This window comes from Schistocerca cancellata, chromosome 2 (genome assembly GCF_023864275.1).
Source record: "Schistocerca cancellata isolate TAMUIC-IGC-003103 chromosome 2, iqSchCanc2.1, whole genome shotgun sequence".
Lineage (NCBI taxonomy): Eukaryota > Metazoa > Arthropoda > Insecta > Orthoptera > Acrididae > Schistocerca > Schistocerca cancellata.
The window spans coordinates 480,888,042-480,913,631 of NC_064627.1; the positions used below are offsets into that span (position 1 = coordinate 480,888,042).

At 39.4% G+C, this 25,590-nt stretch overlaps 1 protein-coding gene across 1 annotated transcript in view; it reads right to left on the reverse strand.

The window, feature by feature from the left end:
* Window positions 1-25,590, reverse strand: part of LOC126155481 (uncharacterized) — a 330,938-nt gene that overhangs the window by 29,775 nt on the left and 275,573 nt on the right. The window contains 4 exon segments of the mRNA XM_049916231.1: window positions 17,241-17,301; window positions 17,303-17,379; window positions 17,561-17,945; window positions 22,208-22,986. Coding sequence (XP_049772188.1) covers window positions 17,241-17,301; window positions 17,303-17,379; window positions 17,561-17,945; window positions 22,208-22,986 — 1,302 coding nt within the window.

Genomic DNA, 25,590 nt, shown 5'->3' on the forward strand with positions numbered 1-25,590 from the left:
TTATCCTCGTCTTGCTTTTGTTGATGTTCATCTTATATCCTCCTTTCAAGACACAGTCCATTCCGTTCAACTGCTCTTCCAAATCCTTTGCTGTCTCTGACAGAATTACAATGTCATTGGCAAACCTTAAAGCTTTAATTTCTTCTCCATGGATTTTAATACCCACTCCGAATTTTTCTTTTGTTTCCTTTACTGCTTGTTCAATATACAGATTGAATAACATCGGGGAGAGGCTACAACGCTGTCTCACTCCCTTCCCAACCACTGCTTCCCTTTCATGTCCCTCGATTCTTATAACTGCCATCTGGTTTCTGTACAAATTGTAAATAGCCTTTCGCTCCCTGTATTTTACCCCTGCCACCTTTAGAATTTGAAAGAGTGTATTCCACTCAACATTGTCAAAAGCTTTCTCTAAATCTACAAATGCTAGAAACGTAGGTTTGCCTTTTCTTAATCTAGCTTCTAAGATAAGCCGTAGGATCAGTATTGCCTCACGTGTTCCAATATTTCTACAGAATCCAAACTGATCTTCCTAGAGGTCGGCTTCTACCAGTTGTTCCATTCGTCTGTAAAGAATTCGTGTTAGTATTTTGCAGTCGTGACTTATTAAACTGATAGTTCGGTAATTTTCACATCTGTCAACACCTGCTTTCTTTGGGATTGGAATTATTATATTATTCTTGATGCCTGAAGGTATTTCGCCTGTCTCATACATTTTGCTCACCAGATGGTAGAGTTTTGTCAGGACTGGCTCTCCCAGGGCTGTCAGTAGTTCTAATAGAATGTTGTCTACTCCCGGGGCCTTGTTTCGACTTAGGTCTTTCAGTGCTCTGTCAAACTTTTCACACAGTATCCTATCTCCCATTTCATCTTCATCTACATCCTCTTCCATTTCCATAATATTGTCCTTAAGTACATCACCCTTGTATTGGCCCTCTATATACTCCTTCCACCTTTCTGCTTTCTCTTCTTTGCTTAGAACTGGGTTTCCATCTGAGCTCTTGATATTCATGCTAGTGGTTCTCTTTTCTCCAAGGGTCTTTTCTGCCTGTAGGCAGTACCTATCTTACCCTAGTGAGATATGCCTCTACATCCTTACATTTGTTCTCTAGCCGTCCCTGCTTAGCCATTTTGCACTTCCTGTCGATCTCATTTTTGAGACGTTTGTATTCCTTTTTGCCTTCTTCATTTACTGCATTTTTATATTTTCTCCTTTCATCAATTAAATTCAATATTTCTTCTGTCACCCAAGAATTTCTAGTAGCCCTCGTCTTTTTACCTACTTGATACTCTGCTGCCTTCACTACTTCATACCTCAAAGCTACCCATTCTTCTTCTACTGTATTTCTTTCCCCCATTCTTATCCATTGTTCCCTTATGCTCTCCCTGAAACTCTGTACAACCTCTGGTTTAGTCGGTTTATCCATGTCCCATCCCCTTAAATTCCCACCTTTTTGCAGTTTCTTCGGTTTTAATCTGCAGCTCATAACCAATAGTGTGTGGTCAGAGTCCACATCTGCCCCTGGAAATGTCTTACAATTTAAAACCTGGTTCCTAAATCTCTGTCTCACCATTATATAATCTATCTGAAACCTGTCGGTATCTCCAGGCTTCTTCCATGTATACAGCCTTCTTTTCTGATTCTTGAACAAAGTGTTAGCTATGATTAAGTTATGCTCTGTGCAAGATTCTACCAGGCGGCTTCCTCTTTCATTTCTTACCCCAAATCTATATTCACCTATTACGTTTCCTTCTCTTCCTTTTCCTACTATCGAATTCCAGTCACCCATGACTATTAAATTTTCATCTCCCTTCACTATCTGAAAAAATTTCTTATATTTCATCATACATTTCTTCAATTTCTTCGTCATCTGCAGAGCTAGTTGGCATATAAACTTGTACTACTGTAGTAAGCGTAGGCTTCATGTCTATCTTGGCCACAATAAGGCGTTCACTATGCTGTTTGTAGTAGCTTACCCGCACTCCTATTTTTTTTATTCATTATTATACCTACTCCTGCATTACCCCTATTTGATTTTGTATTTATAACCCTGTATTCATCTCACCAAAAGTCTTGTTCCTCCTGCCACTGAACTTCGCTAATTCCCACTATATCTAACTTTAACCTATCCATTTCCCTTTTTAAATTTTCTAACCTACCTGCCCGATTTAGGGATCTGACATTCCACACTCCGATCTATAGAATGCCAGTTTTCTTTCTCCTGATAACGTCGTCCTCTTGAATAGTCCCTGCCTGGAGATCTGAATGGGGGACTTTTTTACCTCTGGAATATTTTACCCAAGAGGACGCCATCATTATTTAACCATACAGTGAAACTGCATGCTCTCAGGAAAAATTACGGCTGTAGTTTCCCCTTGCTTTCAGCCGTTCGCAGTACCTGCACAGCAAGGCCGTTTTGGTTAGTGTTACAAGGCCAGATCAGTCAATCATCCAGACTGTTGCCCCTGCAACTACTGAAAAGGCTGCTGCCCCTCTTCAGGAACCACACGTTTGTCTGGCCTCTCAACAGATACCCCTCCGTTGTGGTTGCACCTACGGTATGGCTATCTGTATCGCTGAGGCACGCAAGCCTCCCCACCAACGGCAAGGTCTGTGGTTCATGGGGGTCTGTGGTTCATTTACATAACACACCCATAAAGACTACATGTTAAGCTGCTGAGAGCCTTCGTCAGCAAAAGAGAAACACACAAATCAATTCATACATGAAAGCAAGAGCACCTCATGCACACCAAATTGCCAACTCCAGCATCTTGATTCCTGGAGTTTCCATTGTTTAACTTACCCATAAATAATTTTAATTTTTTTGTAAATCTATTTGTAACATGTATATAATAACTAGTGACTATGATGAGTGATAATTTTTTGAAACAATTAAAAATATAAATTTTTAATACAGTTCTAATCTTAAAGCCGTAACTATTAAAAGTTTTGAGTATACGTAAAAAGCACAACTTGGGGTTACAAAAATCTAACTGTTTAATCTAACTATTCATGACAGAAACTGCTAAGCTCAGTATGCTAGGTAGTAGAGAATTGGCACCTTATAAATGCTGTTTGACGGAAGTACTGTGCAACCCAGCATCAACTCACTGCATTAAGGGAAACTAGAAATGACCCAATAAAAAAATTCAATACAAAATGAATTTGTTAATACCATGGTTGAAAGTATCACTTGTCACCAGTGGGTTTCAGTACACAGATATAGCTTGCTTGGTCATGGATGCAGAAGTACTGGATTATTTTCTGAAAAACTGATCATACTGACACACCATTATGTTGTAGCTAAGCAGTTCAGCTCTTTTGTAAATGTGCACCCTCATTCAAGTTTTCCTAGACTTCATTTACAAATGTGCAGTGTTTTGGCACATCTATTTACTGTAAGGAACATCTGCATGAAGAGACCAACAGATAAAGATCACGACAGTCTACCCTACTAAATGAATGAATATTCTGCAAACCGTATGAACTGGTAACTTTGATATCAACAGAAATGAAAGGGGGTTGGGGGAACACACACACAATGCAGGGTCATTTCATGTCAAGTCAGCAAGTTCATGTCACCCGCCGTCTCAGATTTTCGTGAAACTGTAGTTATAACATTTTTTATTGTCTCAGATTAAAACTTCTTTTTACACTGAATTTACAATGTAGTGATGTTCTGATAATTTGACTGTGTGAAAATGACCATGCAAAGTGGTACTATCTACAGAAGTACTCATACTTCGGGTCTTCATGAAGCTTTCGATTTGGAATTTTTGCAGAAGTTAAGAGAGGCACATAGTTAAAAGAAATACAATTATTTAAATAGTAAACTAACACAGAAAACTACAAAAAATGTTAGTGTGTGTCATTTTCCAATTTCTGGAAAAATTACAAGGGTACTGAAAAATGTTTCTATCACATTTCTCCAACTTGTCGGGAACCTAGTTTTGGTTTCAAATATGAGGGTTGCACAGAAGGCGCTTTTTTTTCCCTTTCAGCAATTCTTTATTCAACATAATGAGAATTACACATACAAAATAATTTCTCCCCCCCCCCCCCCCCCCCCCCGCTACACAGCCTATTTTTCCACATACCAGATGTAGAAGTATGAAACCGGAATGTCCCTGTAGATGGTGCTAGCCATCAGTGTAGAGGCTGCTTCTGCAGTGCCATCTGCTTCCTGCAATGGCTGATGACGAACGCCAACATTACCCCAAGTTCCATACATTGGTATTCATTTCAAACCTACAAAAATGTCAACTTATGTGCCTATGAACTACGATTTGCGGACAGCACTGTTTTCTGTTGCCATTTGACGAAAACTGCTTCAGAATTGTATTGAATGCTTGTCGAAGCTTTTGGTAAACATGCTCTAGGGAAAACACAGTGTTTCCAATGGTTAAAAAAATTCGAAAGTGGTGATTTTGCTGTGAGACATGATGAGCACGGGAAACCACCGAAAAAGTTTGAAGACATCGAAGGGCAGGCATTATTGGACGAAGATGATACTCATTACTCAACATGAACTCACAGAACAATTGAATGTGATGCAGAAAACCATTTTTTTCCTTGGGTGAAAGCTATGGGAAAGGTGCAGAAAGTGGGGAAAAATGGGTTCTGTATGAACTGAATGAAAGAGAGCAAGCAAATCGAAAGACCACTTGTGATATGCTTCTCACCAGACACAAAAGAAAGTCATTTCTCCATCTAACAGTGACAGGTGATGTAAATGGATACACATTTTGAGAATCCTAAGCATTGAAAATCACGGGTGAATCCACGCAAACTATCGAGATCCACTGCAAGACCAAATCGCTTTGGAAAGAAGACAATGCTCTGTGTTTAGTGGGATCAGACAGGTGTCATCTATTATGAGCTGCTAAAGCCTGGTAAAACCATTAACAGTGATTGCTGCTGACATCGATTTAAATTAAGCATTATGGGAAAAATGACTGGAATATGGAAAAAGGCAACACAAATTCTTATTGCTCCATGACAACGCCCCCAGGCAGACAGCAAAACAGGTCAGTGAAACGATTGCAGCATTCAGTTGGGAAATACTAGGGCATGCAGCTTATTCTCCAGACTTGGCTCTGTCTAGTTAACATCTATTTGCATCACTGGGGCATGCTCTCACTGAACAACACCTCAATTCATATGAAAATGTACGAAAATGGCTCGCTGACTGGTTCGCTTCAAAAGAAGAATTGGATGAGCCTCATATAGCTGAAGCAGTAGAAAGGGCACAACAAGCTTTCAAGGACTTGAAAAAGGTAAGGAAATTTGTAAAGAGAAAGAAAGTTCTGTTGTTAGGTAGCTCCCATGGTAGAGATGCTGGCCAACTACTGCACGAAAATCTAGGTCCAGAGTACCAGGTCACAAACTTTTTCAAGCCTAGTGCAGATCTGGGTCAGGTAACAGATGATGTAGGTTCTTTATGCAAGGATTCACAAAAGAGGATGCCGTGGTTATAGTGGGTGGTCTGGGAAATAGCACTGACAGAGACTCTGAATATTCCATAGAGAGTGACCTGGTGAAGATAGCATCAAGCAACGAAGCATACAAGTGAGGGATTTGTGTCTGTGTTGAGACGCCATGATCGGCCTCATTTGAACTCTTCCGTCGGGAGGGTGCACTTGGAGTTGGAGTGGCTGCTTAGGACGGATATAGGGTCCCATATTGGTTTGATTCCTGTGGATACTATCGATAGGTGGGACTACACTAGGTATAGCCTTCACCTCAATAGGAAAGGGAAGGGAAAACTGTCTGGGTTGATTGCAGATAACTTAAGGGGGGACACTGTGACAAGTGGTAAAATACCAGTGGTCACAGGTGTCAGAGGGATGCCTTTTTTAGGATAGGGAAGGGGGAAAGAAACGAGTTTTAAGAGAGACTGGCAGATACACTCAGTTTGGAAAAACAGATGAACGGGAGTCAGATTTTAGCATACAGCCTCCATTTGAACAATGTTTAACAGAAAGTAATCAGAAACTTCCAGTTCATCTTCGCCAATGCAGTTGTAATACCATTATTATGCAGTATCAGCTATTTTTATTACATCAGAACATTCCGGGGCTCAGAAATAAAGTTGATGAACTACTCATCATTTGTACTGATGAAATGAATTCATCTACCAAATTGACATAATCTGCCTCTCTGAACATCAAGTGACCACTGGTATAGACATTTCAGGATTTAAGCTAGCTTCCTACTTCTGCAGAGTAGATATGGATGGAGGAGGAGTTGCCACATTTATTAAAAACTGCCATAAATTCAAGAACAATGACATTAATAAATTCTGTTTAGAGCAGCATCTAGAAGCATGTGCAACAGAAGTAGAGTTCCATAACAGATCCTATATAATAATAACTATTTACCGAGCACCTGCAGAAAATTATAATCTATTTGTAAATCATCAAGAAGCTCTTTTGGGTAATTTAACAGGAAGAAACAAAGAAATTTTGATTGCTGGTGACTTTAACACACATTTTCTAATGCAATCTTCCAGTAAAAATTTACTGCAGTTAGTAATGTTGTCCTTCAATCTAACTCACACTGTAAACTTTCCAACTAGGATCACTAAATCCTCAAGGACAGCCATTGATAACATTTTTACAGATAAATCAAAGGAACAAAATCATATCATACAACCTGTAATAAATGGACTATCAGATCATGACATGCAGCTCCTTGTTTTAGATGTAAATTCTAAGCAGATTATAAAGACTGCTAAATCTGAGTACAGGAGGGTAGTCAATCAACCAAAAATTGAGTGTTTTAGAAAACTGCTCAAAGATATGAACTGGAAAGATGTTTATAGTGCTCATGACATGAATGAAAAATATAACACATTCATGAACAATGTCAGTACCATGTTTGAAAACTGTTTTCCTCTAAAAGTTACTCAAATTAAACAGAAGTCTATAATAAAACCATGGGTTACACAAGAAATAAAGATTTCCTGTACGACAAAAGGGAAAATGTATCTGTCGACCAAGAATAGCTCCAATGCTGATGATTTAGCTAAATACAAGGAATACTGTAAAATATTAAAAAAAGTTCGAACAGTCCACGGGTGTACTGCCGGTCCATAGTGCCCAACGGGCACAATATTTCGGCAATCAGACATGTCGCCATTGTCAGGTGCACTGACAAACTGAGCTCCTGAGGGCAGGCAGTCGTCCTAAATCCCCTTCCCTCCCGAGGCGTTCTCTCCACGCCTGCGGCCGCACTTTGGCAGTCGCTGAGAGGCTGGTGCCGGCATCTGTGGTGGCGTCGGTGTAACTACCTCGTCCGCCCTGGTCACTCATTTGTTTTTTTTTGCTGAGCCTCTTTTTAATTAGACTCAGTGCTGATTCCCATGCCTTGCTGAAGTTATAACCGCAATCTCTGTTGATGAGTTCGTCCCTGGTACGAATTTCGATAGCCTCTCTAACGTCACTGTCCCAGTATTTAGATGTCTGTGACAAGACCCTGGTATGTTGGTAGCCCATTTCATGATTTTCGGACAAACAGTGCTCTACAACTGCTGACTTGTCGAGTGTGCCTCTGATGTCCTCGGCAACGATCTTCGACTTGCAATGGGGAGCCCACTTTCGCCTGTGGTTGCGAATTTCTATATGGAGTATTTTGAGGAGGAAGCTTTGGCGTCATCCAAATGAAAACCTACTTGTTTTCTATGTTATATTGATGACACATTCGTTATATGTCCCCATGGAAGGGACAAGCTCCTAGACTTCCTTACACACCTGAACTCCATACATCCGAACATCAAATTCACTATGGAGACCGAAGCATAAGGAAGTTTATCATTCCTGGACGTCATGGTCAAAAGCAGAGCGGATGGCACCCTGGGCCATGGGGTATACAGGAAGAAAATGCACACCGACCTGTATTTGCTTGAAAATAGCTGCCACCACCCTTCGCAGAGGAATGGGGTACTAAAAACACTGGTGCACAGGGCGTGCACCATCTCTGACGCATAGAGTCTGCCCCATGAGCTGGAACATCTCAAAACTGTATTTTGGAAAAACGTGTACTCGGAAGGGCAGATCAGATGCACTCTCCGCCCTACTTCTACAGTACAGTGTGTGGAGAAGGACGAAGTCTCGGAGGAAGAGATAGCCACCGCCTATATACCATATACTGGCACACTATCGGGGAAAATAGGACGAATATTAAGGAAACACCGAGTAGGAACTGTCTTTTGCCCGCCCAATAAAACACGAGCACTATTGGGAAGTGTCAAAGACGATCTCGGTTCACGGAAGGCCAGCATATACCAGATTCCCTGTGAGTGTGGGAAGACTTACCTTGGACAGACAGTGCGCACCACCGAAGATCGTTGCCGAGAACATCAGAGGCACACTTGACTTATGTACCCCAACAAGTCGGCCAGTCACAGAGCGCTGTTTGTCCGAAAATCACGAAATGGACTACCGACATACCAGTGTCTTGTCACAGACATCTAAATACTGGGACAGCGTCGTTAGAGAGGCTATCAAAATTCATACCGGGGATGAACTCATCTACAGAGATTGCGGCTATAACCTCAGCAAGACATGGGAACCAGCACTGAGTCTAATTAAAAAGAGGCTCAGCAAAGAAAACGAACAAGCGACCAGGGCATTAAGGGCAGATGACACATTAGTAACTGATGGGCAAAGTGTGGCAAATCTATTTAACAAGTACTTTATATCCGTTACTGATAGAATGGGATTGTCACGATCAGTAAAGAATGCCCTTGAATATCTGAAACTAGCCTTTAATAATAGCTTCAGGTACATGAATATGTCACTCATTTCACCAAAAGAAATAACTTTCATAATAAAATCTTTAAAAACAAAGCATTCTAGTGGTTACGATGAAATATCAACAAAGTTAATTAAGGCATGTACAATTCTAATTTACTTGTGTAACCAGTCAATTATAACTGGGACATTTCCTGACTGGCTAAAATATGCAGATGTTAAGCCTTTATTCAAGAAAGGGGATAAAGAGATACCATCAAACTACAGACCGATTTCACTTTTGCCAACATTCTCAAAAATTTTAGAAAAAGTAATGTACAGGCAGCTTCTCAACCATCTGACCACAAATAACATATTATCAAGAACACAATTTGGATATCTGAAGGTTTCTGATATCGAGAAGGCTATATACACCTATAGTGAAAATGTACTTAATTCACTAAATAACAAATTACAAGCAGCAGGTATTTTCTGCGATTTGTCAAAGGCATTTGATTGTGTAAACCACAACATCCTTTTAAATAAATTAGAATTCTATGGTGTCACGGGCAGTGCTGCAAAATGGTTCAAGTCATACCTCGCTAACAGGAAACAAAGGGTGTTAGTGCAAGGGACTAGTAAATTAAGTCATCAGTCATCATCAGAATGGGAAGAAATTACATGTGGTGTCCCACAAGGATCCATCTTAGGGCCATTGCTTTTTCTTGTTTACATTAATGATCTCTCATTAGTTACAAAGCCAGAAGCAGAGTTCGTTTTGTTTGCAGATGACACAAGTATTGCAATAAATAGTATGTCGAGTGTAGTTCTAGAAAGATCTGCTAATGATATTTTCATGGATATTAATAAATGGTTTAAAGCCAACTCACTGACATTAAACTTTGAAAAGATACACTGTACGCATTTCAGAACCTGTAAGAGGTTTCCACCCAGCATATGCATAAAGTATGAAGAAGAGCAGATAGAAGAGATTGACAGTCTTAAATTCCTGGGATTACAACTTGATAATAAATCCAGTTGGGAGGAGCACACCACAGAACTGCAGAAATGCCTTAACAAATCTGTATTTGCAATTCGAGTGGTAGCTGACATAGGTGACATAAAAATGAAAAAGCTTGCATACTTTGCCTACTTTCATTCCATAACGTCATATGGTATAATATTTTGGGGTAACTCTTAAAGTCAAACAAAAGTTTTCAGAGTCCAAAAGCGTGTAATACATATTATTTGTGGATTAAATTCATGGACGTCCTGTAGAAACCTCTTCAAAGAACTGGGTATAGTAACTACTGCCTCTCAGTATATTTACTCCTTAACGAAATTTGTCCTAAATAATATATCTCTTTTTCCAACAAACAGCTCAGTTCATACATACAATAACAGGAACAAAAATGATCTGCACAAGGGCTTAAAAGCACTTACTTAAGTTCAAAAAGGGGTCCACTACTCAGGAACACTCATCTTCAATAATTTGCCAGCAAACACAAAAAATTTAGTTACAAATAAAGTTCAGTTTAAAAGGAGCCTGAAAGACTTACTAGTGGCCAACTCCTTCTACTCCATTGACGATTTTTTAAATAGAATTAAATGATGTATATAATCATACTATTAGTATTGTTATTTCAGCTTAAAAAAAAAATAAATAAATACAATTGACATGGTCCACATCCACGAGTATCTCCTCAGCACGGATCTATGGAACGAAAAACTAATCTAATCTACTCTAATCTGTTCTTTTGGCGTGGCATTCACAGCCTGCCAGAGAGATGGGAGAAATGTATAAATAGCAGTGGAGATTATTTTGAATAAAATATTGTTTATCAGCCTCAAACAATGGACATGTAATTATTGCAACCAAATACCGGTTTCATACTTCTACATTTGGTATCTCCACCGTGTTATATGGCCTTCCTCCAGAGTGAAACAAGGGGTGTATGCCCTGTCAGTACCAAACCAATTCTTGTCCTGGTGGCGGAACCAGTGTTTCACTGTGTGAATCACTACTCATCGTCCTCAAAATGTCTTCCACAAATGGCATCTCTTGATGTTCCAAACAAATGGAAGTGCGAGGGGGGGCTAGGTCAGCTGTGTCAGGTGTGACAGCCATGGGTGGTCTCCCCAACTGCTGCAAATTGTGGAGATCGACCGCACTGCCTTCTGATGACCTCCCACTAGGTGCCCAGGGACTAACTGTACTTCTGATGGCAGCAGATGCTCCATAGACTTTGCACAAGTGTTTATGAATAATTCCAACAGTTTCTTTCTCTGCATTGCTTGTAATATACATCACCTACAGATGCCCTTTTGAAATTTTCCTGCAGCTATGCTGTCAGAAGTAATGGACACTTGGCACATTCACTCAGGAGACTTCAAGTAATACAAACATAGTGTTTCGCATTCGTAGCATTGTTTTTCGGCTGAGGTGGGGGGGGGGGGGGGGGGATAAAAAAAATTTCAGTACATTAATTTCTGGGCAATCCTCATAATTCCCAAGATTGTAGGGGCTTCCTAACAAAATAAAAATATTGATGGGTTTTCTATGACTGGATGCACAACTAAATCTGCCTTGGCTGAACATTCTTCTTTTTTCCAACGCAGCACTGTCATATCTTTCAAGATACTGACAAAGGTTGTACCTTTCTAGGAAAAAAAAAAAATTAACAATTGTGCTCAACTTCTACAAATATAGAAAAACAGCTGAAATCATTATGGCCAAACAATGATTTCTTAAATGTGCAAAATACTTTCAGACAGAGCTGTTACCCATGCCATTTTTTGCTTCAGATAAACGATTCTTACAAAAAGCATTGGTTTTGAATACATGGAATGTTCTTTTATATGTTGAAGTATATCATATCACTGCTCAGAGGATCATTTAAAACACAATGTGCAGACTGACAAACTTTAGTGCATGTTCTCATGTTTTGCTAAAATAATAAAAGTGCATAGCTAATAGTTATAATTGAAATATTTACATTACTAACATTAACATTATTTAGGGGTATCAAATAAGAATATTCAAATAACAGTTAATCTAGGTGCTCAAATGTTTAAATTTAAAATGTACACATTCAGTAGTGAAGATTCTTGGAGATCTCAAGCAAAAGTTTAATAGTGTGTCTGTTTTTAATACACAGTATTTCTATTAACTTCATATTGTTTTCATTAAAGCATAATACATTTTTCTTACTGTACTCGATTCACTTAGACCAGCAGTGCATCAAATCTTTTCCTTCATAGGCCAAAAGAAAGGACACTTTGGTCCATGTGGGGTGGAGAAAAAGCAGTCTTCTTTTTCTTCTAATACATTCTTGATGAAGGCAAAGTATCATATGGCATCATATATAGCTGCTACACAAGAGTTTTGGTCAGGAGATATGTGTGTCCATTGTGGGGCATCTTCACTGAATCAAAAAAATCACGGCAGGCTTTACAGAACAAATTACTCTCCAAATTTCTGATGAATCACAGGAAAGTAGTTAGTAACTGTGCAAATTCCTGATATCAGTTATTGCTTGGGTTGTCAAAATTTCTTCTCAAGGTTCTTGCATAGGAAATCTACATTGCTTTTCTCTAGGGAAAAAAAAGTATGTCAATATTAGCCTTGAAGAAATTGTAAACAACTGATGCAGTTCTCATTTGTACATCATCCTCTAGTTGAAAACTAGCTTTTCTCAATAAATGTTTTACAGTTTCTCCCTACCTATCACACACAGATTTACCATGGCTAGTAACAAAAAAGTATGTTCAGTGTCAAGAGAAAAATCGTTTTTGTGTTTATAGAAGTTTTTAAAAACTTTTTCTTTTTTTATATTGCGCAGTGCATCAACCAGTTGAATTAATTTTGAGTTGTGAGCAGTGTTCAGCCAAACACTTAATCATTTTATTTCTGAGCAGAATTTACAAATCCTACATCACATTCCACATCATCAATTATAAAGCTGTTGTTTACTATTACTCTTTTTAATTTCCTCATTTATCACATAAACACAAACAGGATGGAATCTACAGCTGCATCTTGTCTTTCTGAATTACAAAACTGTAGTTTCCATCACAGCCCATTAACAGAATTGCTTTTTCATGGGTTATAATATTTTCTTTTAATTCTTTCAACGGTCTTAACTTTACAGTTCAATATAAATGAGTGTGGTTCAAGTGTTTTGTAATGTTGTCACCAACAAGCCACTGTATTCATCAACAGCTGCACACTGCTTTGCCAAATCTGTCTGATGGTTTACATTAATCCACCCAATTTCACCATCAGCATCTTTTGTAAGCTTTTCTTTAAAAATTCTGACAATTTATCATCACTAGGACAATCATCACAGTGATTACGAATGCACCATAGTTTTTCAAGCCAGAAATGTTTCTTCTAAGTGTTCCACATCCAAAAGCAGTTTTACATTTTGGTGGATACCACAGATACACACCAAAGGAGCATTTGTAGCACCAGTTAAAATATAGCACTTTGGTGTTAGTGAAAAAATTTCGAAAAACCAACGTTAATTTTCAGGTTCTATAAGATACAATAAAGTTTGCTTAAGTAGCATTGAATGAATCTTTTTTTGCATGTAAAAAGTTATTCTGAATGCTAACTTAGTATTTTGCTTCTGGTAACATTTGAAATATGCTTGCCATCTTGGTAAAAATTAATGACAAGCTTAAAAACTTAATCACCAATCATTTTACCTCTCTTTAGTTTAGGAATTGACAAAATACCCATTTCTGTTCTCCATTTCCTTGCCTGTCGAACTACATACTCACTAACACTGAATTGACATTTTTTCTTTTGACCAAGAGGGAGGAACTAAAAGTTGAAGTCAGTTTAAAACCTTTTTTTTTTTTTTTACATCACCTTACACCAGCATTTTCTTTTCATTAACAAAGTCACAGCATTAAAATCTTGGTCTTTTTTTTAACAATTTCATCATCCATTTTATCTTCAACATGGCCAGAACACTTTTTCTTCCAAAACATGTTTCAATTTTTCTAGCTTCCATATGCCATACGAGGCCTTGCAAGTGATTTGGAATGTGAGGAAATTTTAAAGGAGAGCACCCCCAAATCATCTACAGTTGTATTTGCATCTTTGACTCTTTGGCCTGTTATAGTACTGACTCATGATGTCATGTTTGTATCACCTTCATCGCTTTCATTTCTGTCACTGATTTAACTTTTTTGTTTACAAATCTTACATGCTGCACACAGTTTTTTGCCCGATTTTACAGATTTTCCTAGTACACAGTGATTTAGACAAATCCCAGCTACTGACCTCAACGATTTTTAACTGTCTGTCTGTACACTTTGAAGGAAAATAGAGTAACAGTATCTGTGATATCCAAATACAGTAGTTTTTTCTTGATCTTCTGGAGAGTTTATGATGGACCATAGCATTATTAAATTTTGTTGGTCTTCGCTTAGCTCTGAAAATTTCTGAAGAGATTATACTGAGGAGCAGGTTGTCAAATGATTATGTTTTCAGTACTTTTCTGACACTACATGAATTCTGTGGTAATTAACCGAGCAGTACTTCATTTAAAAATATATTTCATTACAAACAGAATGGTAAATGGTTGCTCTACATACAAATATGACTTGTCTCACAGAAAGACAAGAAGCAACTGAGGTCATATGGACCTGAATGTTGTCAGTAGTTTTGAACATTGTGTGTCAGTGACTGCTGCATAGTTTTCACGTCTGTAGAGGTTCCAAATAAGCTACAGTAGCCATTCAGATTACTTTTTTTTTTTTTTTTCATTGTGAGCAGGTGGTTAGCTGTACAGATAAATAAGATCTAATCTAGTCTCTCAAAAATTACTAAATTAATAAAATGAAATAAATTTTTGACACTTTTTTTTATTTGCCTCGAATATTTGATATTAAAATATGATAATTTGATACCCTTGCATCTGAGGCAGTGGGTGGCATTCCACTTGGAATGATCCTTTCTTCACTGCAGCAAAATTATTTTGATTTCTAATTTGTGTGTCCATAAAAAGCCCATTAAGGCCTGAGACTGCAGTGTGTTATTGTTGATGAAGACCTTAATAACCAAAAGCTTTATTTGTGGCAGTCTTTTTGCTGTGCCTATCTGCGACTCAGCATCTTTGCTATATGGTGAGTAAAAACTTTCCTTTTCGTAGGATTGTTACATTTGATCCTGGACTTTTCATTGTTTCATTAATATTCTTATTTTATTACAAAGTCTGCAATCTTGTGTATTATTTAAGACCAAAAACTAGTTTCCACGCAGGCTCGAGAAATGTGATGCAAGCATTTTTTCAACATCCTCGCAATTACTCAAGAAATTTGAAAGTGAGATACATAAATATTTTTTGAAATTTTCTTTGTTACTTTACTGATTAAATAATTGCATTTTCTGTTAACTATATGCCTATCTGGACAAGGTGGGGAGGGGCCTTCATAAAGAGCCGAGTTATGAGTATATCTGTACATAAATACCAATTTGCATGCCTATTTTTTTCACAGCCAAATTATCAAAACATCACTACACTGAAAATTTAGAATAAAGGGAAGTTTTAGCCAGAGATCGAAACAAATTACAGATGTCCTAATTTTACAAGTCTAAGAAAATGTGCGAAGTTCCTTAAAAACGTGAGATGGAGAGTTTCGAATAACAGAATTGTTGGGTGATTTGACATGGAATGACCATGGAACGAAGAAGTTAGTAACTTCTTATCATATAGCTGAGAGTTGGGTGGTTGTGAGGTATGTAAACAGGATTGAATATCTCCCTCTGCCCCCCCTACCCCAGGCCGGTGGACTAGACTTTCCAGCACTGCGTCCAGGTGGGCAGCTGTGTAAGGATGCTGTAGCTCTGTGTGTGTGTGTGTGTGTGTGTGTGTATATATGTGTGTGTGTGGGTGTGTGTGTGCGCGGCGCGTGTGGTGTGGGAGGGAGGGAGGGAGGGAGGGGGGTCTTCATAATGATTGGCCTCTGGCTGGGAGCTCGTATTCTGGCTACATCACATGATGAATGTCGGGAGTGTTGCACCTTGGAGAAATTGTGGAAAATTCTGCTTTTTTATTTAGGGTGTCAATAATAATTATAATTAATTATTTTGGTTGAAAAGTGCTGACATATGCAAAAATATTTAAGAGAAAGAGGTGTTGTTCAAGAAAGTTTTGAAAAGTTTCAACTTTGAAGAGTTACAGAAGCCAGACTGTAAATGAACAATTTTCTTAGCGAAGTATAAAGACATATCCATTCTTCATCTCGTCGACAACTTTTCATTGTTTTCTGATACGTCATTTCATCACAATAATTTCAAATGTATGATGACGTGATGCAGCTTAAGACCACAATGTTGCTGTGGTGTAGAAAACACAGTGACCAGCTTTTCATTGATTACAAGTAATATCATTTTAATGAATAGTCCCCATTTTTTGTCAGTTAAAGAGTGTGTAAAGCAGTTCCATTAGCAGCTGCTTTCTATGTGAGAATGTAGTAGGCACACTTGCCAGACCAAAGTGCTGCCATTTTTTTAAATGTGTGATTACTGCCTATCTCACCTGCAAAGATAGGGAACTCTGTTTTCACATTTCCATACAGCATAGTTGTGATCAGTGGTTGTCATGAGCATAGGGAATAATGTGGCTTTTCAGAAGAACGAAAATGGGAACTGCTTATACACACACACACTGTTGAAGCAACTCTTAATAAATGAATGATGAAACACATCAGCCATTAGTGAAAGTTAACAAAAACTTGAAAACTCTTTCTACGATGTATAGAAATGAGCTGGAGTAAATTTTCTAGGACAGAATGATGAGTTAATGCACTGATGAAGTGCTACCTGACTTATTATTACTAATATAGAGCCAAACCTTTAAAAAAAATCAGATCTATTGAGTAGATTATCAAAAATGTTCATGAACTAGTCTTCATAACGTTAAGTGTTGTTGTCAAAATGGTAATCTGCACCATATTTTTAGCCCAATACAACATAAGCCAGCATTTTGCATGAACCAGTACCCATTTCTAATTAGGCATCTCCACAATTTCTCTGATGATTTTTGTGCATTTCTGTACTTATCTTACAGCTGTGGCTTTACATTACTGTATTACTTTATGTGTAATAGCTTTTTAACAACAAAATACAAATTTCATGATTTTGAACAGTAATATAGAAAGTGGCATTCCTCCAACATGGCACTAACCCAAAGGCAGCCAAAAACATTGACGAGGAAGAACAGTCCACACAGGAAAGTGACTTCCTTTAAATAAATTACATCATCTCTTGACCCATCAATTAAAAAAAAGACTACTGAAAAATTTGTCAAGTTCAATGCACTGCTCACTCTCAAGAATTTTCAACACTGGTGCACAGTTTTCCATGTTGTCAGCTCTCTAAAAACAATCATCCCCCCCCCCCCCCCCCCCCCCCCCCCCCCCAGTAAAGGAACTGTGAATTATCTTGATGATAAACGAACAACAGAAAAGTAACATACCAGTCAATTACTTACCATTACTTATATCTGGTATGTGGAATTTTGAAATATCCCATGCTTGAATCCTATGATTGGGGGGACATTGGAGCATCTGTTATTATCACAGTATCAGGCCCTAAAAAATATATAAAAGTCATTGACTTGGCTACAATACCTGAAGAGAGATTTAATTAACTTATAACACAATGAAATTTTTAAGAGACACAAATAGAATTTGTTTTCATAAAAGAATAATTATGCCATTAGTGAGTTCAATGGAACAGTTAATCAATGTGATAGTTAAAGAGAACACTAATGGAAGTACAAATTGGTATAAAAACAAATACTAAATATACCTCTGATAAAGCTGAAATTTTCAACTGATGAAAACGCTTCCTCATTGAACATATTTGGACCCACATATCGTGGGTGCAAGAAGCGTGATCGCCAGCCTGTAGGAGCACCATATGTCCAACTTCCACTGTCAGACTGTGGTCTTTGCATGTGGCCATCATTTACAGGTGGGCTATTATGAATCGGTCCACGATTGCTGCCAGGAGAGCTGCTGCTGAACGGTCTACTGCTGGGCTCACTTTGAGATCCCTGTCCATATCCCATGAATGGAAGTGGTGGGTATAGCCGTCTTTCAGCCATTGAATTGCTGTTAGCCAATCCTGGGGTAGGATACACCTCATCAAAGTTAACAAGCCATCGTTCTGATGGCGGTAAACCTCCCAACATCTGGAACAAATAAAAGTTGATGCAATGTGAATCTAACCAGCTTTTTACTCACCTAAAGTGGACTGACGTGTAGAGCACAGAAACGCTTAACAGAAAACAGTATTCACATTAGCATTCGAACTGTTGCTCTTCTTCTAGTAAAAGTACGCATGTTCACACACAACATCCATTGGATACTCAAATGTACAGTCCTGCAGCCATGGGTTTTTGTGTTCCACACATGTGCCTGCTATAGGTGAGTGGTTGCCTTTCTCTTATTTTATGTATTGTTCCATCCAGGAGTTTTCATTATTGTTAACCTTTTTTATATTTTCCTCAGTATAGGTTCAAATCTTTGCAAAATTCAATTAAATAAAATCAAGATAGCAAATCCACATCATAAAACGTTCCTAGCACAGAGCACCCTAAAAGTACACACAAAAACTACATTGTGCCAGCTAAACATACGCAGCTGGGATTGCAGTTAAGCAAGTGGATGGGGGGGGGGGGGGGGATGTGTCAGGTGGGGGTGGGTAGAATGAGAAAGAGGCAAAAAGCAGGATGATGGGTAGCTGACATCTCTGAGGGAGGCAGCAGGAATGCAGGATAGGAATTTAATACACTGATGCCAGACCCCTTGATTTCATGTGGCACATGATGATGATGATGATGATGATGATATAGTAGTATTACTTTTGAATACATCGTGGTAGCAGACAGTGATCGATGTTATTAAAATCAGTCTTGATCACAAATTTATTTATTCTGCTAACCAGTTTCGACCACACCTGTGCTCATCTTCAGACCAAAATTCTGTATGAGCAGGAGCCTCCTTCTGGTGGTAAATCCCTGCTGCAGTTATTTGCCACCAGAAGGAGGCTCCTGCTCATACAGCATTTTGGTCTGAAGATGACAACAGGTGTGGTCGAAACCGGTTAGCAGAATAAATAAATTTGTGATCAAGACTGATTTTAATAGTAACTACTAGATATAGTTGTAGATTGGGAGGGGGTGACAGGACAGAGGTAGGTGTGTGTGTGTGGGGGGGGGTTAGCAAAGATGGAGGCCAGGAGGATTATGGGAGCAAAGGATGTGTTCCAATACGAGTGGGGAACCAGCAGTCCATAGTCCAGATCTAACCCACAATTGGTTTCAATCCTGCCTACAGAAGAAATTTTATGTCTACACTCATACTCTGCAAGGCGCCATACAGTGGTTGGTGGAGGGTGTGCAATTCCACTACTAGTCATTTCCTTTCCTGATCCACTCACAAATAGAATGAGGGAAAAATAACTGTCTATATGCTTCCTTATGAGCCGTAATTTCTCTTGTCTTTGTGGTGCTTATGCGAAATGTATGTCAACACACCAGAATCGTTCTGCAATCAGCTTCAAATGCTGGTTCTCTAAATTTTCTCAATATTGTTTCTCCAAAAGAATGCCATCTTCCTTTCTGGGATTCCCATTTGGGTTCCTGAAGCATCTACATAAATATTTCTGTGCTGTTTGAACCTACCAGTAACAAATCTAGCAGCCCACCTTTGAAATGCTGATGATGCCTTCTTTTAATACAACCCGATGAAGATCCCTAACACTCATGCAGCACTCAAGAATGAGTCATACTGTTGTTCTAAATGCATCTACTTTACAAATGAACCACACTTTCCTAAAATTCTCCCAATAAACTGGAGTCGAGCATTTGCCCTCCCTACTACAATCCTTACAGGCTCATTCCAATTCATACCACTTTGCAACACTACACCTAGATATTTAATTGACACGACTCTGTCAAGTAGCACACTATTAATACTATATCTGAACATTACACATTTGTTTTTCCCACTCATCTGCATTAACTTACATTTTTCTACATTTACAACTAGCTGCCATTCATCACGCCAACTAGAAATTTTGTCCAAATCATCTTGTATCCTCGTATAATGACACGTTCCCACGCACCACAGAACTGCACATAATTTTGCTGTTCCATTCTTTTGCCCTTCTTATATACAGGAAACATCTGTGTGTGTGTGTGTGTGTGTGTGTGTGTGTGTGTGGTGGTCCCCCCTCCCTCCAGTTGCTTTGAACTTTGTGCTGGGAGGAGGGAGGAGAGTTGTGATAAATGTTAGCTAAGTATGGAGTCAATGCTGTAGAGCACTCTTTCTAAAACCAAACTGGGATTCCAACTGCACCTTGCGATTTATGTTTTCAACTCTTTCTCCATGTGAGGGATGGGTTGGGTTGGGTTGTTTGGCGGAGGAGACCAGACAGCAAGGTCATCGGTCTCATCAGATTAGGGAAGGACGGGGAAGGGAGTCGGCTGTGCCCTTTCAAAGGAACCATCCCGGCATTTGCCTGGAGCGATTTAGGGAAATCATGGAAAACCTAAATCAGGATGGCCAGACGCGGGATTGAACCGTCTTCCTCCCGAATGCAAGTCCAGTGTTGTGAGGGATGCCTATTACTATGTTTTTCATATGGGAATCTGTATTATTATCAAAGGACAGTAACATTCATGACACATAAATAAATGTAAATATCTGCAGAAGGCGTCTTAAAAATTAACGTACTTCAGAAATGCAGTTTTGGGGCATAATTTGTTGGCATGGTTTGTCGGGAAAGGTGTGCCATTCACATTGTTGTTTTACCCAGGAAAAACTTCTGCGACTATAGTTCTGATTTCATGCACTAAAAGTACTGAAGTCATGCCACTTGCTGAGGTGGCTCATGCATGTAGGTCACCAAAGGTTGCCGCCCATACCTGTATTACAATCTTCATTGTCCCAAAAGTCTGGGAGGTGGGGGGAGGGTGATCTAGACAGCATGGGTTGTGAAGCGACCACTGAACTTTAGGTTGTTGTGTTCGGCAACAGGTTCTACCACTGGGTGGTTTACTATTAGTGGCTACATTTTGGCAGTGGCCACTCACTTTAATGAAAAGCTGGATGTTGGTCATACTGACATAAAACACTGTGCAGAAATTGAAGAACAGTTAGTATATGACATGGCTGCCTTCACGTGTGACCCTGCCTCAAATGAAATAGGATAAGCCTGTGACAGGATTAAGTAGGATGAGCTGGGTGGGTGAATTTAGCAGCTCTTATATCTTTGTCTTCCACAGGGATATGACCCCCTGCACAAGCGGTGAGCATGTGGACTTGGTGTACAAAACACACACACACACACACACACACACACACACACAAAATGTGTGTGCGGACTCTACTTCATCGAAGGACTCATTTGAAAGCTAGCACAGTTCTCATTCTTTTGTGTGTGCCTGTTGACAACCCCATGTGCCTACTATTTTTTATATATCCATCCTTTTGACTGGAGTTCTTGGGGACCACAGCCGTTCACTATTTGGTGAGTGGTCTCTTTTACCAATACATTATTTACATTCTGACAGAACATTCCTTATCAAAGTAAAATTTCTGGCATGCTCACAAAACACACACACACACACACACACACACACACACACACACACAGAGAGAGAGAGAGAGAGAGAGAGAGAGAGAGAGAGAGAGAGCAAAAATTTACTTATGACGTACGACTTGGGCGTGGAAAAAGTAGAAAGTTACGGAAATAAAAAAATTGTCATTAACATTCTTCTGGGTTTCATATCACAACATATTGTAAAATGAGAACCAACAATTTGACCACTGTTGTAAGTTGCCTTCATCATGGTATATATTACTGCAATATAACATAATAATGGAAATTCTTGGCTGCAGCAATATATAAAATAAGGGAAGGGCAACTACTTGCCTACAGCTGATTGATGCATGGAACACAGAAATATGGATCCACAGGAGTGTGCATTTCGGTGTGTGTGTTTGTTTGTGTACTTTAGCTATAAAAAGAGCTAGTTCTCAGAAGCTGAAGTGAATGCTATTTTCTGTTATGCGTTACTGAGCTTCATGCCATGATTCCCTACAGGTGATTGGTTGCATTTTCCTTACTGAACTTATTGCAGTGCACTAATTACATATCCTGATGAATACCACTTGCAATCGTGGACATAATATTGGTTCCTCTTTACATAATATAACACTGTCTACGACCCAGAAGAATTTCATGAAAACTGACTGTCAAAAAGCCTATAAACAAAGTTAAGTAGTGAAATTACCAGTCACCTTAAAATTGTTGAGAATCCCCCACAAAATCATGGCCAACTAGTAACTATTCAATTCGCTCTTATGCTCAATTATTTTCTTATTACATTTTTATCACTACTGGTAGTGTAACTATCAAGCTGTATAGCTGATGTTCATTATTTACCTGTTGACTCTGCCTTGACACAACTCCAAATGGGTTAGCTGGTGGAGACTGGGGACGTATATGTGGTGGTTCAATTTGGCTCAGCTGTCCCACATCTGCTATGGGAACATCATTAAGCTGAACTGCAGGAACTGCAAACATGTCAGAGTTGCGCTGAGCTTGCTCCCTGTTCTCATGAGATGAGTTTAATACTTGTGATCCAGATGTGACACGCTCTCTATTATTATTTCCTCTTTGATCCTGCGAATGTTCACTGTGGTAATCAGAGTTTCGTTCCTGGACATGCCCTCCACGTTGTGGTGGTGGTTGTTCTAAATGCTCCTGCTGCTGCTGGTGGGACTGCCCCTGCTGCTGCCAGCTGCCCAGTGATAATTGTTGCGGCTGTTGCTCCTCTTGTTGTTGTTGTTGTTGTTGTTGTTGTTGTTGTTGCTGCTGCTCCTCCTCCTCATCTACATCTTGCTGATTTTGATGTTGCTGCTGATTGTGATAATGGAGATTCTGCTCTGGGTGGGGGTGCTGCTGCTGATTCTGCTCCTCTTCTTCTGGTTGCCGGCAGTAATTATGAAAATTGTGAAAGAGGTGGCTATGCCTTTGGTGGTGTCCATCATGTGAGGTACTTGATCCTCTCTGGGAACGCCCACGAACTCCTCTTGTGGATGCAGGAAGGCGGCTTGATCTTGAGATTGCACCATCCCTTTCTGAATCCCCATGCATTACCGGTGAGACTATAGATGCTTGAGGTGGATCTGCATCTGCACTAGCTGTACACTGCATCATCCCTACAAAATAAAGTCATAATAAAAAAGCAAAAGTTTAAAATTATAATTAATGTAGTTTTACATTATTTTTAAGTTACTGTATATTATTGATACATCAGTGAATGATGCTAAAATTATATGTAAATTGAAGGTGGAGGGAGGAGAAAGGAAAGGGAACGGATTGCTGATGTCAGCTGCATCGGGACATAACATGGAATCAGTAGTGACGAGTAAAAATGTATATTGTCAAGGATTAGAAACTGGAATCTCCTGCTTACTAGGCAGGCGGATTAACCACTGCGCCACCTGCGACACTGTGTTATCTTAACTGCATGGACTGTCTCAACACGCCTCATGGGCAACTCATTCCCATCATGCTCACTACTCTGAGATTCCCACAGGAGGTTGGACATACTTGTGCATCTGCGCTGAAGAAAGTGTATCCCCTACCTATCTGGGTAAATCAGTAATATGAATGATTGGGTTCTGTTATTTTGGGCATGTCTGAAAGAACAGAGACCACACATTCACACAGATGCTAACATTTCCTCACAAAATGCAATCACACTTTTTGTCAGATTTATTTTTACTAATTACCCTTGCTATCAAAAAAAATTATGGACTTTAATGTACGAATGTCATACTGGATGCATACTTTTGATATGAAGCAGGGACAGAAGTGTCTGATGGGTGATTAAATGTTTCAAATGTTTGTATACTAACAATAAAGCTTAATGATGTGCTTCTAAATATACAGCTGAGTTGTTTCAATTTCGTGCACAATGTGTTGACAACTGATCCAGTCTTCTTCTTCAGATGCTATGAGTTATGCAGTTATGTGTACTCGCTACCTCGACTCTAGCTGGGGTGTTTACTATTTTGTATCCCGTGCTGCTATTTATAGCAGAGTTCAATTCCCGACACTCATTATGCGCTAGTTATGAAGAGCCCAAACTGATATACCCTGAAACACATACTCATCTCTGCTACGTTTGCTGGCCGGTGATCTTAATACATTGAGTGCCAGACTCCAAGCTTTGTTTACGCTGAAACCTCCATTCCTGTTTGCATGATGGCAAATCTAACCAGCAGGGATGGAGGTACCAATTCAATCAAGATTTCACTGGCCATCACATTCACCAAGGCTGGGAAATGCTAAGAGAATACGTGCATTTCAGGGAATATCAGTTTAGGCTCTTAATAACAGAGGTGCATAGTGGGCATCAGGAATTGAACTCAGCAACAAATAGTGACATGGGACTAAAAATAGTTCACATTCTGGTTAGAGTCGAGGTAGCAAGTACACACTGATAAACCGTTCACAATGGGCGCATGTTCTTACAAAGTAGTGTAGTAGAATATCTGTGGACATAGATAATGGACAAACAAGGGAATCTTTGTGGTTGTTTTGTAATGTAGTAATTTTATGTAACTTGCTCGAAGCTTTTAATGTGTGTTTGTTTCTCGGAGTTATTGAGATTTTAGAAGCTAAGAAAACAAAGTTACAAAAATTTTTTAAACGATTCTGGAATGTAGTACCGCCAAGTGGTGACCCCAACTATGGCAGAAGAGAAATCAGTTCACTTGATGGGTTGGGCTCTATAGTCGTGGAACGCACATCAGGAATGGGGGATGAAAGTCAAGCTGTTTCACAACCAAGGTTAACATCTGAGCAAGTCACTGACATTTTGCCAATAGGCTTCTTCCGCATAGCCTAGTGAATTCATTGCACTGCTGTATATGACACAGGAGCCACGAATCTTCAAGCTCTCTTTTGAAGCCTACGGAATCAGGGACGGTACCATGCAATTCGTCATCACCACAGGAACACTGGACACGTAAACATTATTGTTACTAGCATATGTGGTGCACAGTACCCGCCCCCTCCTCCCCCTCCACCAAAAGGAAATATCGAAACCAAAGTACTCCAACGGGCACGCAATCCAGTAGACATTCACACGGAGCAAGTGCTGCAAAGAGAAGCTATAAGAGACAAGATTCCTTTGGTCTTTTGGCAACACATAACAATCATTGGTTTCTGCAACCAACGGTTCTAATGCTACACTTAGGGAAGTTTGGATGGGCCAGTTACCTTTTGCGGTCAATAGCGCAGTGATTTCTTGTGCCCCCTTTTCATTCAACTCACAGCTACTAATTGCAGACTTTATTATGCCCTGTCACTCTCAAGACACAAGAGGATTCTCACAAATTGGACAGCACAGCATAGGGAATATAGACACAGACGTTGACGATAACGATCAACAACTCCAACTAGAGGAACAGATGAGTACGCTATGACACAACTTCAATGCTCTCCAGTGGCAAATCCATACAGTTCCACTGGCAAGCAATATGAAAAACGGCACTGAACATGAGGTGATGGTAGCCCACAGGGGAAACTGTGCTGGTACTATAAACCTTTGATGCAGCTGGCACACAAATTTAGTCAGCCATATGTACAGTGACTCAACTTGGGAACAGCTGGTCGCTCCAGTGGACAATGCCTAGATAATGTGACAAGTGATAATAGTGCCCCAGTAAGCCATAACCATGCTGTATTCTGCATTGGCTGTGTATCTGTCTCTAGCTGGACTAGCAAGCACTTTCAAATTCGTGTTATCTCCA